Below are 18,195 nucleotides of genomic sequence, written 5' to 3' on the forward strand. Positions count from 1 at the left end.
TGGGTTGTGGTTTCACAAGTGTGAAAGAGGAAAGGGAAGGGAAGGGATGGAAGAAAAGGAAAGAGGGTCAACAGGGGTCAATGATAAGAGTAAGCTGTGAACCAAGGATTTTGATGAAACTGTTCATCTGTGGTCCATAACTTTAAATGTTTTAATACATCTTTTTTTTTCTTTTTTAACATTTTAGCTGTCTGACATTCTCTCTAGATGAGAATAGGTTAAATGTTGGAATTCAAGTTTCCAGTGTGGAGAGAAGTGAACAGAGAAGTCGAGAAGGAAGTTGGTAAAATCAGTTTGGGGTTATGGATTTTGAGGTCCCTCAGGGACATTCAGGCAGTGGTGTCCAATAGACAGTTGGCAAAGAAGGTCTGAGACTCAGGGGAGGGAATAACCTGGATATGTAGATTTGGAAATCATCTGTTTAGAGGGAAATGAACAGAGATCAACCAGGGAGAGAGAACACGTGGACCAAGAAGAGCAGAGGCTCAGGACATAGCTGCTTCTCAAGGTGGCAGCGCAGCTTCTTGGCGGGCCCCACCACCAGGGCTCTGGAGTCAGGCGGAGCTGGTCTTGAAAGCGGGCTGTGGGGCTCCGTGTGGAGCGCTCTTGGAGACGTCGGGTACCCTCCCTGTGATCAGCCGTCACAACTGGGGATAAAGGGCATCTCAGAGGGATGCTGAGCGAGGACCTGAGAGGCGCCAGGTAAAGCACCTGCAGTCAGGAAGCCTCCCCCCACCTGCTCTGTCGATAACTCCTCCTTCTCCAACCACCCGCACCCCCCCACAGTCCTCAGCTGTCCGTTCCCCCTGGGATAGGGGGTAGACCGAGCTCTGGTGACGTGGCGCTCACGTGACTGTCCGGGCACCCTGCAATCTGGTCCCGACGCCCTCGCTGGCGTTGCCCGCGCAGAACCAGCTCCCAGAGCTGCCGGGGTGGCGGGCGAGGGGCAAGAGGGCTTAGGCGAGCCAGAGGAGGCGCAGGCCTGCCCTGAGCGCTGCAGGTCAGTGTGAAGGTGGGCGCTGCTGGCGGCCCGGGTGGGGGTGGAAGCGGATGGCACTAGGATCCGGGAGCAGCGGGGAGAGGGGAAGGGGTCCCAAGATGGGTGAGGGGCACGGGGCACGGCGTGAGCAGGTGGGGAGGGAAGACCCTGCAACTGGCCCCGCTGCCTCTTTGACGCCCCTCCTCTGCGCCCTCCATCCATTTTCGAGTCTGAAATGGGGGGGAAGTGTGCCCCGCAGTGAGACAGTGAAACCTAGACAAATTCTGGAAATAACCCCCGTCTCACACCCTGAGCCTATGAGGAAATATTGATCTCTGCGTGGGTTGCCTGCCGGGGAGGGGTCCCAGCGACCCAAACAGTTTGTAAAGCATCATGGTCTGGTCCTGAGGCCTGACAAAAAGATTTGGGACTGAGGTGCGGTGTCAGAGGAGGTGGGGGAGGCAACGGTGGATGAGGAGGGTCCTGATTGCGTCCTCGGAGCTCCCAGTCCCTTCTGTCTGTCTGCAGGTCTGTGAGACTGTTGTTCCCAGCATTCTGCTAGGCGACCTAAAGAGGAGAAACTTGTCCAGATCCCCGCAGGTCAGTGAAGGAGAGGGCACTGGACAGGGACCCAGAGGGGTGGGAAGTGTGCAGGGCACGGTCCGGGCAGAATTGGGGGCCCCACTGCTCACTTCCCAACACATTTACACACACTCTGCCATGCTGAGCAAGCATAGGGGAAAATGGCAGGGTCTGTCTGGGAAATGGTTGGCTCACGTGTGCACGAGGAATGGTGGGGTAAAGGGTGGGCAGAAGGCACACTAGGAGGGCCGGGTCAGGTCCGGGGACCCCTGACAAGGGGCGAGAAGCGACTGCTACCATCTGCTACCATCCAGACCTGCATTCCATCCCCAAGCCCTCAGTCTCCCTTGTTTCCTCTTTGTCTTCTCTTCCCCCTACCCCATCCCCAGGACAGGAAAAGCAAGGGACACTCAACATGGAAAAACTCTGCAGTGAAAATGAAGGAAAGCCTGAGAACCAAAGCAAGATGGACAACAAAGGAAAGCTTGAGAACCAAGGCAAGATGGAAAATAAAGAACAGACACTGGATGTGGGAAAGCCGGGAGTAGCTTGTACTGTGGAAGACAAGGAAAAGTTAGAAAACAAGGGAAGGACGGATTTCAAGGGAAAGATAGAAGATGAGGAAGTACTAAAGGATAAGGAAAAGCCAGAGAGTGAGGCAAAGCCAAAAGAAGGAAATCCAGAGAGCCAAGGAAAGCCAGTGAGTGAGGGAAAACCAAAAGAAGGAAAACCAGAGAGTGAGAGAAAGCCAGTAAGTGAGGGAAAGCCAGTGAGCGAGGGAAAGCCAAAAGAAGAAAAGCCAGCCAGCGAACCAAGGGCTGCAGGAAAGCGCCCAGCTGGGGATGATGTACCCAGGAAGGCCAAAAGAAAAACCAACACGGGGCTGGCTCAGTGTCTCAAGGAATACAAGGAGGCCATACACGATATGCATTTGAGCAATGAAGAGATGATAAGAGAATTTGACGAGATGGCCAGGGTGGAGGATGAGGTGAAGAAAACCAGACAGAAATTGGGAGGGGTTATGTGGATGCAAAAACGTTTACAGGACCCCTTCCACCCGAGGGGCCCAAGGGAACTCAGGGTTGGCTGCAGGGCCCCACAAAGGGGCTTTGAAGACATTCCTTTTGTGTAATGCCCCTGGCAGGCAGTTTACCAGGCCTGTTCTTTAAAGTTTTGCAATTACTTTGCTTTAGGCATCACTCTTGTTATCAACAACCTTTTGATCCAACTAGAGTACTCTGTCAGTAGGGGATTTTTACCCATGTGCATTACAAAGGCTTTATGATTCTTGGAAAAATAAAGCAGCTTATAATATCATCTACAGAATCGGTCCACTTTTGTAAAAGAACAGAAATTTATATAGTGCATCTATGCACAGGAAAAATAGGAAACTTTGTTCACTAAAAGGTTAACAGTGGTTTTATGAGTTGTGAGATTGAGATTGTGGGTGATTTATTTTCTTTGTTTTCTTTCTACTCATCTGTTTAATTTTTCCGAAGGAACACAGATTACTTTTCTTATAAAGAAATGCTAAAATATAAAAAAGGAAAGCAATACAAAGAACTGTTTACTGAGTTTATGAAGGCAGTGGAGACACTGTAAATTCTTGTTGTCAGAACTTAAAATGTTATGTAAAACTCACATTACTTCTGGACTCGTATCTGGAGGAATCAACTTGGCAGTTATAACAGATCAATTGCTATAAAGAGCAGTCTTGTCATCTGTGAAATGGGGATAGTAATTGCCTCACAGGATTGTGGAATGGATTAGATGAGGTACTGAGTATGTAAGCTGTGTTAGGCTGGCTTCTGCCTTTTCCCGTATACTAGCAGGACCAGGACCCCATCAGACACTTGGAAGAGGGTTGATGTACATCTCACCTATGCCCAGGAATAAGTTCCAGGAAGCCAAAAGGTGGGTACAACCCTCCCCTGGGTATTGCCATGTCTGCTGGGCACTGTGCCACTTCTCATGAGTCCCCCATCTTCTTAAGGTCCTCACTGCTGCTGATGGACTGATGTTCGCAAGATGACAAAGCTCAATTGATTTCCCTGGAGTCCCCAGTGAGCCCTAAACCTGCCCCACACCATGACACTGATCAAAGTGAGGATAAAGACCTTTTCTTCACTTTAGAGTTATACTTATCCAAGTGGTAATACCTCAGTGCTCCTTTGGTCACTAATGGATTTCAGATTTTACATACAGCCATCTTTCCATCAGATTCAGATATGGGAAGCTGGGATAAAATTTGAGTGGCGCACACTGTGCTTTTCTCATCTGTCAGTACCTTCTCTGCTCCATTCCTTTTTCCTTAGAGGAAATTATCTCCTAGGAGACTCCTGCTGGGTCCTGCATTACAAGGTTAGCACACCTACCCGTACGTGTGGTTTTTAGAGCGTTGCTACTCAAATAGTGGTCCATGGACCAGCTGCCTCAGCATCATCTGAGAGATACAAATGCAGGATCTCAGTCCCCATCCTAGACCTACTGATTCAGAATCTTCATTTAAACAAGATCTTCAGGTGATTCCTGTGCACTTTAAAGTTTGCAAAGCACTGGTTTATAAGGAGACTCTCCTTAGCCTCCCACTCCCACCATCATGTGAAATATGTGCCTAAAAGGATAAATACATGTGCTACATAAGATACATCCTGCAGATTATTAAGTAGGCCTGTGTTTGTTGAACTGCAGTTCCACATCCCCAACAGTAGTAGAACCTGAAACAAATTCAATGAGTCAATACCTGAAATTGTTTAATGAAGTAAGGTAGAATAGCATTGGTTAGAGATAAACAGTAAATATCAGATTGTATCCCAGGTAGGTAGGGTGAGTATTGTTTTGTGAAATTTGTATTTCACTTATATATGTATGTATGTTTGTATACCTTGAGTTGTGATGAAAAATACATTTCTGATTGTGGGCTAAATTTTTTAAAAATTGAGAAACACTGCTTTGGACTCTGCTTCTCAAAGCACAATTTGTCCTTTTTATCCTGGTACCTCTAATGCCTAGTACAGTGCCTGTCAAGTAATAGGTTCTTAATAAATTTGTAAATGATGATAGCTGAGTTAGGCATTCTTGCCTCAGATCATTCCAGGTCTAGATAAATAACTATGGACTCTATTTCTCTAGCAGGGTTTACTTGCAGTTCCAAATGAAACGCCATGTAGAAGGGTTTGTACCACAAATTTAACCCTATCTCATTTCATTAATGCATGCATGTTTTTAAAGTGTGCAAATTTGCCACGATAAAATCACCAGAGGACTTTGTTGAAAATGTGAACTCTTGACCCCCACTTCAGATCCACTGAGTGGAGCGCTGGAATCTCCATTTTAAACAAGCTTCCTAAGTGATTCTGATTCACACTAAAGGCTAATGTACACTGACTTATATATTCATTATGATTGCAGTTGTAATAAGTGTAAACCATAAGGCAAGCAGAAGAGTTACAATGTTTATTTGGTGGGTGTGGGGGAGAGCTGAAGGTCTTTGTAAGGTATAAAAGTTTGGGAGTAAGAATCCAGAAAGGCAAGGATTAATATATCTACTGAAGAGAACCTGAAACTGTTTTTAGAGCAAATCATGACTATAAACAAAGGCAAATGGAACGCATCTCATAGGACGGTGTATTTCCTTCTTTAGATGCCATAACTATGACAGCTAAACAGTTCCATTGCTAAAGAAGATTCTTGGGACCTCAAATGCCAAACCTCGCAAATCTGTAGTTTAGCACAGGGTGGGGAAAGGATGCAATGTAGCAACAACATTGAGGATATGCCTCACAGCCAAGAGCTGTCTCATACCCAGGGGTCTAAAGTGGCCAGATGCAAGCTCCAATTGCCTTCCCTCACTATAAGAGCCCTGGAAATATGCACTTCTTTTGGAATAGGAAACACTGATGTGTTCACAGAGTACCTTAGAACCAGAGAGCACAAAATGGAGTCTCAGCCCAGGATTCTCTTGCAGTGATGGTTATGTAGGCATATTCTTGCTATGTTGTAACTCTTCAACAGCAGAGCTCTTGGTGGGGATGTTCACCAAGACCAGGTGCAAATGATCAACCTTTTTGTTACCAATAAGCAAAGCTGACAAGCTGGTACAAACCATCCAAACTCCTCAGACCAATGGTTCTAAAACAACACTCTTAGTATGTTTCATGCCTTTACCATGAGTCAGTAACTCACAGGTACATTTCTTATTTTAGTAGACCAGCTTGGGCAAATCCCAGTCTTGCTGGAATTAACCCTCTAGAAACAATATGCCTTTTACCCTCCTCCTCACAGTGTAATAACACCTGAATAGGGGTACCCTTTCTCACTGCAGGCACAACTCCCAGTGAGCACTGCTAACATGGCCCTCGCTTATTTGCTAGAAATCTCTCCATCTTCCCATTGGGATTCAGTCTCCACCCTCCTCCACCCTGCTCTACATCCCAGGGAATCTGACCTGTATTGATTACATCAAAGGGCTCCCTTGTCCTTTGGGAGTAAATAGTGGACAATGTGGTCAGGAACTTTACTTCCCAGCTTGTTTCCTGTAGTGTCACCAGATGCTGACTGAGTCTCTTCTCTAAAGTTTCCTGGGGGTTTTCCCTCTCCAAATAGACTCTGTATCTCAAGATTTCAGTAACCCCTCTTTCCCTTTGTTCCTCAGTCCTAGATAATCCTAGCTATGGAGTATTTACTAGCCATGGAGTATTGCACTTCCCCTGTGGTTCTCCAGTACCCTTCCCACATCTTTGTATATTGTACTTTTTAAAAACGTCTCAAATTTTCTAATGCAGATGGGCTCCCTCTTTCCTGTCATGCACTTCTCAGATACAGTAATAGATACTAGATGTTACCCCAGAAATTGGGTTACTAATTTGAGGAGGGAAAATAACCTCTTTGCAATGGGGGTTGGGAGAGTAGGGGGCAGGTGTTAAGAGAGGATCCTTGGTACATGGCATGTAGTAGTATCACACTTACTCAACAGGTGGCATAGAATGAAGTACAGGTGGAATCCAAAGTTTGGGGAATCAAGCTGCTGTGTCATTTAAGCACTGTGTCAAAAATCATTATCCAAAACGTTGTGGAGTTTCCCATGTTCATCTGATGGTCCTAAAGAATATGCATAGGAAAAAGGAAATTGAAAGCTATATAATACAATAGAAAACACATGTAGAGCTCCAGAAAGCCTGCATGGCATGTTTGAAGAAGTTCCTCATCTTAGGGATGGGAAAAAAAGCTGAGGACCAAGCTCAGGTCCTCATACTGTCACTGAGTTCCACTGCCAATTAAATGCCCTACCTGCTATGGATTTTACAATAAGGTAAAGACACTAGTAGGGAAAGAGTGGAGCCCTGATATATGGGATAGGGTATTTGTGCAGACACGCTCCAAGGCATTAAAAATCATTGGTGAGAGGGTCTCGGACATCCTTGAAGATTTCTGTGGGCCTGTGCTCTGTAGGCTGGAGATGATGGTGGAGAATGCTGCAATGGAATTGGGCTACTGGATCTTAATATGAATGAAGGGATCTCAGAGTGCTAGAGGTCAGGTGACAGTGCTTAATCATATGTGACAAGGTGAGTGCAACTACTACAATGAGCCACAGGGATAAAATGGTAATTAGAGGATGTTTGACCCACAGGGATCTGTGGTGATGGCTAATCAGAGCATTCTTAAAAATGAAATAATTGGGCAGCCTATAGGATGCTGCCTGACATATTGAGGCAGAAAAAAATTCTAGGTCTGCTGTTTCCTAATTCAAGTTGCTGTATTGGGGTTTTTCAAATTCTCATCCAACTGAGGGGAAGGCAGTTTACCTCTAAGGTAGGACCCGGCAGCCACTGGTATATACTATGAATCTTACATGAAATCTTTTCCAGTGGAACCTGCAGACACTTTTCAGGGTGACTGTGCCCTAGGGACATAGAAATACCAAGACCTCCTGGGAGTTACTAGCTAAAGGCTCTGAACTGGTGCTAATCTCTAGACTGAGGGAGAGAGAGAGGCAAAAGGATAGACAATACAGAAAAGATTGTGACAGTCTAATGGGATATGGTGGGGAAAAACTCTAATGTATGTACAACTTGAACAACATGGGTTTGAACTGCTTGGTCCACTTATATGTGGATATTTTTTCAAGAAATATACAAAAATATATGTGTAGAACATTGTGTGCAATATTTATATTGAAGTGGATAGCCTATTTTTACATAGGCATAAGGTGACTGATATAAAATGAATAATGTGTTAGTTTTCTTACTGTTTTATAACTCTGCTTTCAAAGAATTATATTACCATACAATATACCTCTTTCTGTCTCTCTCACAATTGGAGAAACTGTGTATCAGCCTATCATCATCACAGACAGGTGTTTTTCTTTAATGTAATAATGTTTCAGTGCTGTATTATGAATATGACTGTAACACTATATGCCATAAGAATTTTATAATGGTGCATTCATTAGTGCCTAGGCTAGGCTACCATGAAGCAATGGTATTGTTTATACTATGCTACTATAAAGCAATCATATTGCTGCTTCTTTGTTATCAATGCATGAATCCTTATACCTGTAAATAAATATGAAGTTCTTTTTCACATGATTTTTTCATTGTTGAAGTCTAGTGTTCATAATACATATAACAGCTACAGTGTTTTGCATCACATAAGACATTATTGATGTAGGCATTGACAGACTATGTAAAAAAACAACGTAAATGTACAGTACTGATAAATACAATATAGTACTGTACATGTATTTTCGCTTCCTTATGATTTTCTTAATAACATTTTCTTTTCTCTAGCTTACTTTGTTGTAACAGTATATAACACATATAACACACAAAATATGTGTTAATCAACTCTTTATGTTATCAGTAAGGCTTCCATTCAACAGTAGACTATCAGTAGTTAAGTTGTGAGGGAGACAAAAGATGTACATGGATTTTCAACTATGTAGGAGGTCAGCACCACTAAACCCTGCATTGTTCAAGGGTCAACTGTATAGTCAAAGTCTCAGAAGAAGAGGGGATGAAATACTATGAAGAAATAATGGAAGATTGACTTCTGGCATGGCAGCATGTGGAGCCCCGCTGACCTGATCCCCAGTGAAAGTAGTAAAAATCATACTTTACAAAAACGAAATCAGCCATTAAAGGCCTTTGGAAATGGTCCTAAGGACAAATAGCACGCGAATAAATATCTGCTCAAGAAAATCTACAAAAATTCAGTAAGAGAGCTAAAAGCCTCTAATATTTGAACCAAGACTGCTTCCTCCCCACTTTCCAAGTTCAGTGAGGTGGATACTCTATTCCAGACTGCCATAGCCAAAACACAGGGCTCCCTCTCCCCCACAGCCCAGCTGTGTGAGACACTGTCAGGTAATAAATGTCTTATTTTAAGCCACTAAATTTAAAGTAATTTGTTATATAGTAATAGAACTAATACAGATATTGGCATTGAAAGTACCAAATACCTAAAAATGTGGAAGTGGCTTGGTAACTGGGCAGTGGGTGGAGGCTGGAAGAACTCTGAGGAACATTATTGCTTTGAACCACCTGTAAGTAAAAATATACACCTCATAGACCCTGCTAGCACAGGTCCAGAAGGATGTGAGGAGCATGTTATTGGAAACTGGAGGCGTGAGATCCTCATATGCTGTTGCAGAATGATTAGTGAAATTATCTCCGACAGTTCACTGGAAAGCAGCACTTGTAAGTGATAAACTTGGACATTTAGCTGAAGAGATTTCCAAGCAAATTGCTGAGGTATGGCCTGGTTTCTTCTTACTATTTATATCAAAATGTGGCAGGAGAGAGACAAATTGAGGGAATATCTGTTAAACAAAAAGAAAATAGGACTTGATGATTTGGGAAATTCCCATTCTATTCAAATGGTGAAATACACTAAAATTAAGTGATACCTTCTGAAAGAATGACATAGAGAAAAAGTTGAGTGTGTAACTAGTATAAACTTTTGCTGAAACCTCCAAAAGTTAAAAAAGTCAGAGTACTCAGTCACACAAAGCTCATTTTTCAGCAAAACCCGACAGCCTCTAGGAAGCTTAAGGGGTCTAGAGGTCAGAGAAAAAGAAGTCAATAATTTGAAGTATGAGAATGATTTAATGTACCACTACTGGCTTGGTGATGGAGGCACCATGTGGCAAGGAATATGCACATCCTTTAGGAGCCGAATGCATGCACACTCAGCCACCTCAGCAGGAGCCAAAGATAGAGAAAAATCATCTCAGAAATAATTGTGTGTGTAGATTTTGTCCAGTGGAGTAAAACCCAATGCAATTTATTCAAGACTAGCAAGGTTCTTAAGAAAATTATATCAATGGAAATATTGTCAGCTTGGAATGAAAGAGATAGAAGAGCACAAAATGAAAGCAGAATATCTGAACCCCCAAATTTTTCTGGTGGGAAGCAGCCTGATAAAGCTACTTAACTGGGAACACATGCTACCTTTAATTAAAAAGGAAGGATGAATCAGAGGACAGAACCAAGAGCTCAGAATACAGAGCTAAGAGTCAAGAGTCTGGCGCCATGAGCTCAGAGGGTGAAGCTAAGAGCCACAGAGGATTATTCTCAGGCCTTGAAATCTCATAATGGAAGTCCAGCTCTTTTAGGATAGTGACTCCTTTTTATCTTCCATTTTCCCCATTTTCATCTATAACTGTTATCCTGTGCCTCTCCCATCATTATATGTTGGGAGTTTTGTGGGCAGAAAATTTGTGTCTTTAGTTTCATAGGTCCACAGAGGAGAGGAATATCTTTAGGAACTGCACTTAATGAATTATACCCAAGAATCTCATCCACATCTGGTTTAGATAATTTAGATGATGAGATTTTTGACTTCTGAGCTAACACTGTAATGGAATGAGATTCTTGGGAACCTTGGGAGAAGGTGAATGTATTTTGCATTTGGGAAGGATATGAATCTTTCGGGACCAGAAGGCAGACTGTGGTAGGCATAATTTTAAGATGGCCTACCAAATTACCAGCCGATAGTGTATATATACCTTCTTGCAGTTATTCAGTCAAACACTAATCCATATATTTCTGTGAAATCATCTTGTAGATGTAATTAGGGTCTCAAATCAGTTGGCCTGAACATAGGAAGATTATCTAGGTGGGCCTTACCTAATCATATCATCCCATTAAGTAAGGGGTCCAGAGTTAGAGACAAAAAAGTCAGAGATAAGAAGCATGAGAAAGAGCCAATGGGCTATTGCTGGCTTGAGAATAGAGTGAGTCTCATGGTAAAGAATGCAGGTAGCCTCTACAAACTGAAAACAGACTGACCACCAGCAAAAAAGTGTACGACCACAATCCTACAGCTGCAAGGAACTGAATTCTGAAAACAACATAAATGAACTTGGAAGCAGATTTTTCCCCCAGAGTTACTAGAAGAGAACTTGGTTAGGCTGACATCTTGATGTTAACCTTGTGACACCCTGAGCAGAGAAAATACAACTATGGTGTGCCAGACTTCTGACCTACAGATATGTGAACTAATAAATGAGTGATCTGTTAAGCAGCTAAGTGTGTGGTTATTTGTTGTGCAATAGTAAATGATTATATTTTGAGACATAAATATCTGTACCACCTGTGCCCTTTATGAGTGGCCATCTACAAACCTATTCCTCAGACTTCCTCATCATTAATTTTCCAATTTAATTCTCTCCAAGTCCCTGACCAATCTTTTAATCATTGCACATGAACCAGAGTAGATCCATACCTACCGCCATGATGTCTTCACACAAAAATTCTACCCACTGGTATCATTTCTCTTTCCCACTATTTTCTGAGTCATTCTTGAGTGGGGCTATAGTGCAGCAGACATCCATTTGCACCTACTGTCGACATACCAAGAAGATACATCCATGAACTGAACCACTGTTGTATCCCTCTTTTTCTAACTGATCTTGAGGAACTCCGCATGAGACAATATATGTTTTGAGAGAGAGAGAATGAAATAACAGGAGTAAGTCTATAATTTACTTGTGTCTTCTTTACTTACTCAGGCCCAGTCTTTTAAATTCATTTTCAATTAATGGTAGAAAGCTGGTGCTCACACCAAACTTTATTATTCAAAAGAGTATAAAGAAACAAGTTCATAGTGGATGTCTCATTTGTGCAGAAAATTAAAACCTCATGATCAGTTGTTAAGTCTTTACCAAGGACTGGTAGCAAGCTACAAGCAGTTTTCAAATGGAGACTAGTTGCCAACAGAAGAGGGCATGTTGTTTTCTCTAAAACACTAGGGTGTGTATTGTAATTCTACTACTGGGGCTTTCTAAGGCTTCATAGACTCTGTCTAGCAGGAATACAATATAATCAGGTCTGCAAAGTCATGACAGAGAAACTTGCCCTACAGCCTGGACCTCCTGTAGATCTTTTTCTTGCTCTGGGCACCACTCAGAACTGAAAATCATAGGGAGTTCAAGCACAAAACCAACATGATATATGTTGTCTCTAAAACCCGAGGCCTTGATTCCCCCAGGCTAAGTGGAGAAAGACAATCTGCTGGTAGCTCAGCTGCTATCCCTCCAGGACAGCCCCTCACCCCTGGCCTCCCACCCTGGCAGGCATGCTTCTGTTCTTTTGTGAGGCTATGCTCCTGTGGCAACACAGAGCCCTTCACTGGGCCCTTTTACAGCACAGATTCCACAGCTGTTTAGTTTCACTTTGCAGAACCTGTCTTCCTGGGTTTAAGAAATTCCACTTTCTCCAACCCAGGAGCTCTCCTTGGTGCTGCTGAGTGTATATTTCTTTTACTAATGACAGCTCTAGCTGTGAATTGCAGTCGTTCCTATCCAGCCTGTGAAGCCCATGGCTTGCGGATCATTTTGGAATTGTAAGTAACCCCTGTTCGACAACTGAAGTTATTTCTCCAGGTTATTTGTGTAGACAGAGGCTAAACTTGGAGAAAAATTTGGGTTCCTAAATTAATCATTATTATTTACACTTTTAATAAGTACCTACTATTTGTCAGTTACTGTGCTGGGCACTAGGGATACAAGCATGAAATGGACTGGATATTCTTTGCAGTGCAAAGAGTCCAGTGCCAAGTTTCTCAATATTTTAGAAACCACAGCCTACAGTCAGAAATATACTTTTCATCACAACTCATGGTGCACATACATACATACATACATATATAACTGAAACATAAATTTCACAAAACAATATTCACCCTAACTACCTTCAATTTGATATTTTATATTTGACTCTAATCAACTTTATTCTAGTTCATTAAAAAATTACAAGTCCTGACCCAGTGAATTACTTTCAAGACCTACTAATGCATGGGGGGAGGGGTAACTGCAGATTGACAAACATGGGTCTGTTTAATAATCTATGATGTGTATCTTATATGGGAAATATATTTATCCTTTCAGGCAGATCCTTCATGTGAAGGTGGGAGTGGGGAACCTAAAAAGAGTCTCCCTCTAAGCCAGTGCTTCTCAAACTTCAATGTGCATAGGAATCATCTGGGGATCTTGTTAAAATGAAGATTCCAATTCAGTAGGGCTGAGTAGGGCCTGGGACTCTGAATTTCTAATTAGCTCACAGGTTAAGCTGATGCAGCTGGTGTATGCACCACATATTCACTGATAAGGATCTAAAAATCAAATATGTTGATGGGTCTGCTGAATTGCTAACACAGGGCCTGACAAGAGTTTCCTGGGAGAGAATTCAACCTAAGAAAGAGAGACTGCAGATGAGATATTAACCTGTGAGAATAGCACAGTTTCTACCATGCAGATATTTCCCCCTGGTCTAACCTGCAACATCTGAATTTGGTAAGAAGGATGCTTATGTATGCAAAAACACGCAAACCAACAAAATACACATAAATGATCATTTTGTTTAAAAAGAGTCTGAAAGGTATTAGTCTCAAGTAGCACTAGGGGGATACTCACAGGTAACAGGGTAACTGTAACTCTAAAGTGAAGAGAGGGCTTTATCCACACTTCTATAGAGGTCAAGGGTAGGTGGGCACTGACTTCAAAGAAATTGATATGGATTTGGCACCTTACACCCTCCAGCTCATTATACAGTATCAATAATGAGTACAGGACCCAGAAGAGGCACAGTGCCCAGCAGACATGGCAGTATCCCAGAGAGAGTGGCACCTATCTCTCAGCTGCCTGAACTTGTTCCTGGACACAAGTGAGACCTCCCTCAGTTCTTCTCTAAGAGTCTGATTCCATCCACATACCTGCTACTGCATGATAGTGGTATGGGAGCCATTCCTCCCCCAGGTATCTGGTGCGAGCTAGGTCACAACACATCTCATATACTCAGTACCTCATTTGATCCACTTGGCAGTCCCATGAGGCAAATATTATCCCCATTTTACAGGTAAAAACACTGACCCTTACAACAGTGTGTCTGTTATAACTGCCAAGTTGATTCCTCTAGCTCTGGGTACCAGAGTTAATATGAGTTTTACCTATTATTGTACATTCTAACAACAGGAATATTGTGTCTTCATTGCTCTCATAAACTCACCGAACAGTCCAATCACTTATCATGTATAGTTTTCTGGTCTTTGTTTTTATTTTCAGTAAATTTATTTATTTATTTATTTTTGGCTCCCTTGGGTCTTAGTTACTGCACACAGGCTTTCTCTAGTTGCGAGCAGGGCCTACTCTTCTTTGAGGCATGCAGGCTTCTCATTGCAGTGGCTTCTCTTGTTGTGGAGCACAGGCTCTAGGCACGCAGGCTTCAGTAGTTGTGGCTCACAGGTTCTAGAGCACAGGCTCAGTAGTTGTGGCACATGGGCTTTGTTACTTCGTGGCATGTGGGATCTTCCTGGACCAGGGATCGAACCTGTGTCCCCTGCATTGGCAGGTGGATTCTTAACCACTGTGCCACCAGGGAAGTCCCTTAGTTGTTTTTTAATGACTAACATAATGCATGTCATTTAGGAAAAAGCAGAGATGAGTGAGCAAAGAAAAGAAAGATAAAGAATCACACATGGTGGGAGCCATAGGACGGTAAAGGACTCAGAGAAAGTATAGCAGTGCCCATTGACATGGTTACAACTAGGAGAAGACATGGGGATGGGCACAGCTGCAGAGGAATGTCATGGAGGTACCATCAGGTGACTGGACTTATTTTTGAGTGCAGGTGAGACCTATTTTTGGCTACCATGAAAGAAAAGAGCATCACTTAATTTTTAGAGTTTTCTCTGTGCACAGATGCATTAGCAAACATTTATATTTTTACAAAAATGGTTTAATACTATATATTCGATTCTGAAAACTGTTTTTTCTTTATTGTTATTTTACAGTGTACCATGAACATCTCTTCCATGCACGTGGGTGAAAATCCCCTACTGAAACACAGAGAGCACTGTAGTTGGATCAAAAGCCTGCTGGTAACAAGAGTGACACCTAAAGCAAAATATCAGCTTCAGGTTAAAGCACATAGCCTGGCAAATGCCTGCCAGGGAAAGCAGGGTCAGCGATATTCTCATCAGAGGAGTCAGAATTGAAGGCCAAAGGCATTAAAGATATGGGATATCATGTAAGCCCCTCTGGCCCCTACCTCCGCCCCTCATTCCCCCGACACTCCGTTGGCCCCTTGGGGTGAATGGATCCTGTACATCTCTTTGCATCCAATGAAAGTCACCTATTTTCTGTCTTTTCCTTAGCTCTTCCTGAGCCCTTGACATATCTGCACATTCTCTCATCATCTCCTCACTGCCCAGATGCCTTTCCTGTAAGTTGTCCTGATAGTCCTTGGGGGAATCGTCAGTCCCCCTGTCCGTTTTTCTTTTTGCTTTCCGGGGCACATAGTCTTCAGCGGCGCGCTTTTCGGCAGCCCGCGGCTGACTCTCTGGCTTTGCCTGGGATTTCCGCTTGCTTTTACCGTGTGGTTTTCCCTCAGCTTCAGACTTGCCCTGCTTTTCTCTCTTCCCCTCATCTTCCGGCTGTCCCTCCTCTTCTGGCCGTCCCTCATTCTGGAGCTCTCCCATGTTCTGTCTTCCCCTCCACTTCTGGCTTTTCTTCCTCACGTGACTTTCCTTCATTTTCAGGCTCTACTTCATCTTCTGGCTTTCCCTTGCCTTCCAGCTTTTCTTCATTTCCATTGCAGAGTTTTTCCATGTTGAGATGTCCCCTCGTTTTCCTGTCCTGGGGGATGGGATGTGGTGGGGTGGGGGAGAGAGACAAGAGAAAACAAGGGAGACTGAGGGCTTGGGGGTGGAATGCAGGTCCGGATAGTACTGGCATCTCACCCTTGTCAGCGTTCCCCTGACCTGGCCCAGCCTAGTGTGCCTTCTGGCCACCCTTTTCCCCACCATTCCTCCTGAACTGAGAGCCAATCATTGTCCTGGCAGGCCCTGCCACCTTGTACCATCCTTCAGCATGGCAGGAAGTATGTATATTATATATGGGGGGGATGGGCAGTGGGGCCCTCAAATTCTGCCCAGGCTGTGCCCTCCACACCCGGCCCCCAGCCCGGTGCCTGTCCAGTGCCTCTCCCTCCTTTCACTGACCGGCAGGGTTTCTGGACAGGTTCCTCCTTTTCTAGCCTTGCAGAGTTCTGAGAACAGACCTGCAGTCCTGCAGACAGGAGACAGAGAGGGGCTGCACGGTCAGCGGATTGAGGTCCCTTTCCTGAATCTGGGCCGTCCTCATCCAACGGTTCCCCCCGACCTCCCCTGACCCTGCACCTCAATCGCCAAATCTTTCTGTCAGGCCTCACAACCAGACCATGATGCTTTACAAACTGTTTGGGTCGCTGGGACCCCTCCCCGGCAGGCAACCGACCTCGCCCCCACCCCTTTACGTGGAGATCAATATTTCCTCATAGGCTCAGGGTGTGAGAGGGGGGTTATTTCCAGAATTTGTCTATGTTTCACGGTCGCACAGCTCCCCCGCGTCCCCCCAACCCCATTTCGGCTTGAAAATGGATGGAGGGCGCAGAGGAGGAGCGTCGAGGAGGCGGTCGGGCCAGTTGCAGGGTCCTCCCTCCCCACCTGCCCACGCCGTGCCCCGTGCCCCTCCTCACCCATCTCGGGACCCCTTCGCCTCTCCCCGCTGCTCCCGGGTCCTAGTCCCAACCACTTCCACCCCGACCTGGGCCGCCAGCAGCGGCCCACTTCACACTGACCTGCAGCGCCCAGACCAGGCCTGCGCCTCCTCTGGCTTGCCTAAGTCCGCTCGCCCCTTGCCCGCAGCTCGGGGAGCTGGTTCTGCGCGGGCAACGCCAGCGAGGGCGTCGGGACCAGATTGCAGGGTGCCCGGACAGTCACGTGAGCGCCACGTCACCAGAGCTCGGTCTACCCCCTATCCCAGGGGGAACGGACAGCTGAGGACTGTGGGGGGGTGCGGGTGGTTGGAGAAGGAGGAGTTATCGACAGAGCAGGTGGGGGGAGGCTTCCTGACTGCAGGTGCTTTACCTGGCGCCTCTCAGGTCCTCGCTCAGCATCCCTCTGAGATGCCCTTTATCCCCAGTTGTGACGGCTGATCACAGGGAGGGTACCCGACGTCTCCAAGAGCGCTCCACACGGAGCCCCACAGCCCGCTTTCAAGACCAGCTCCGCCTGACTCCAGAGCCCTGGTGGTGGGGCCCGCCAAGAAGCTGCGCTGCCACCTTGAGAAGCAGCTATGTCCTGAGCCTCTTCTCTTCTTCGCCCACGTGTTCTCTCTCCCTGGTTGATCTCTGTTCATTTCCCTCTAAACACAGATGATTTCCAAATCTACATATCCAGGTTATTCCCTCCCCTGAGTCTCAGACCTTCTTTGCCAACTGTCTATTGGACACCACTGCCTGAATGTCCCTGAGGGACCTCAAAATCCATAACCCCAAACTGATTTTACCAACTTCCTTCTCGACTTCTCTGTTCACTTCTCTCCACACTGGATACTTGCACTCCAACGTTTAACCTATTATCATTTAGAGAGAATGTCAGACTGCTAAAAAGTTAAAAAAGAAAAAAATGATGCATTAAAACATTTAAAAATATGGACCACAGGTGCACAGATGCATTGTGTAACCCATGTTTGTCCCTCTTCCTTCTCTTCCATTCCCTTTCTTTTTATTTCCTCTTTCATATTTGTGAAACCACTGCCCAACCCAAGACTAGAAAACTGCCAATAGTGTAGCTTCTACAGTGTTGTCACAGACACACACACAAACACACACAGGGTATACGTGTGTCTGAGTGTTCGTATGTGTAACTATGGGACACCACCATTTCTATTTTGATTTGCAAAGTACCACATCTTGTTTACACAATTATGAATTACATGTGTGACACAACAAATTCTGATTATATTTCTGATGCATATGTTTCTTAATTTAGTAAAGCATTTATCTTCCTACAACATTTTGTTCCACCAAAATGTGTATTCTCATTAACACATTAACACCACATAACAAGTAATTTTATCCTCAAAGTTGAATTTATTAACTGAATTCACAATTCCATTAATAACAAGGCTACATGTTTCCCTTTCATCAATAATACAAAAATGCATTATTATTGTATTATTATTCCATTAATTTGATGAAAGTAATATCAAAACACTGTTGCTAGTAACTGAGTTTCTTTGTAATCATCTGATGATGCTGATTTTAAACTATCATCAATAATTGTTTCCTAAGTTCTTTTGCTAACAGAGC

General features: G+C 44.3%; 2 protein-coding genes across 2 annotated transcripts; one reads left to right on the plus strand and one right to left on the minus strand.

Moving 5' to 3' along the window:
• The first annotated feature begins 856 nt into the window (after positions 1 to 856).
• Positions 857 to 3,894, plus strand: TCEAL2 (transcription elongation factor A like 2). Its single transcript, XM_059050255.2, has 3 exons — positions 857 to 1,000; positions 1,508 to 1,579; positions 1,951 to 3,894. The coding sequence occupies exon 3, from the start codon at positions 1,977 to 1,979 to the stop codon at positions 2,691 to 2,693; it is 717 nt and encodes a 238-aa protein (XP_058906238.1). The 5' UTR covers positions 857 to 1,000; positions 1,508 to 1,579; positions 1,951 to 1,976; the 3' UTR covers positions 2,694 to 3,894.
• An 11,226-nt stretch (positions 3,895 to 15,120) lies between these two features.
• TCEAL6 (transcription elongation factor A like 6) lies at positions 15,121 to 16,762 on the minus strand. The gene is given in 4 exon segments (XM_059050307.2): positions 15,121 to 15,150; positions 15,152 to 15,542; positions 15,544 to 15,698; positions 16,681 to 16,762. Coding segments are annotated over 3 exon segments (549 nt in total). The 5' UTR covers positions 15,672 to 15,698; positions 16,681 to 16,762.
• Positions 16,763 to 18,195: the final 1,433 nt, after the last annotated feature.

This window comes from Kogia breviceps, chromosome X (assembly GCF_026419965.1).
Source record: "Kogia breviceps isolate mKogBre1 chromosome X, mKogBre1 haplotype 1, whole genome shotgun sequence".
Classification (NCBI taxonomy): domain Eukaryota; kingdom Metazoa; phylum Chordata; class Mammalia; order Artiodactyla; family Physeteridae; genus Kogia; species Kogia breviceps.

Bases quoted from the DNA above. Each gene is read 5' to 3' on its own strand.
- TCEAL2 (XM_059050255.2), top strand. From the start codon at position 1,977: ATGGAAAAACTCTGCAGTGAAAATGAAGGAAAGCCTGAGAACCAAAGC.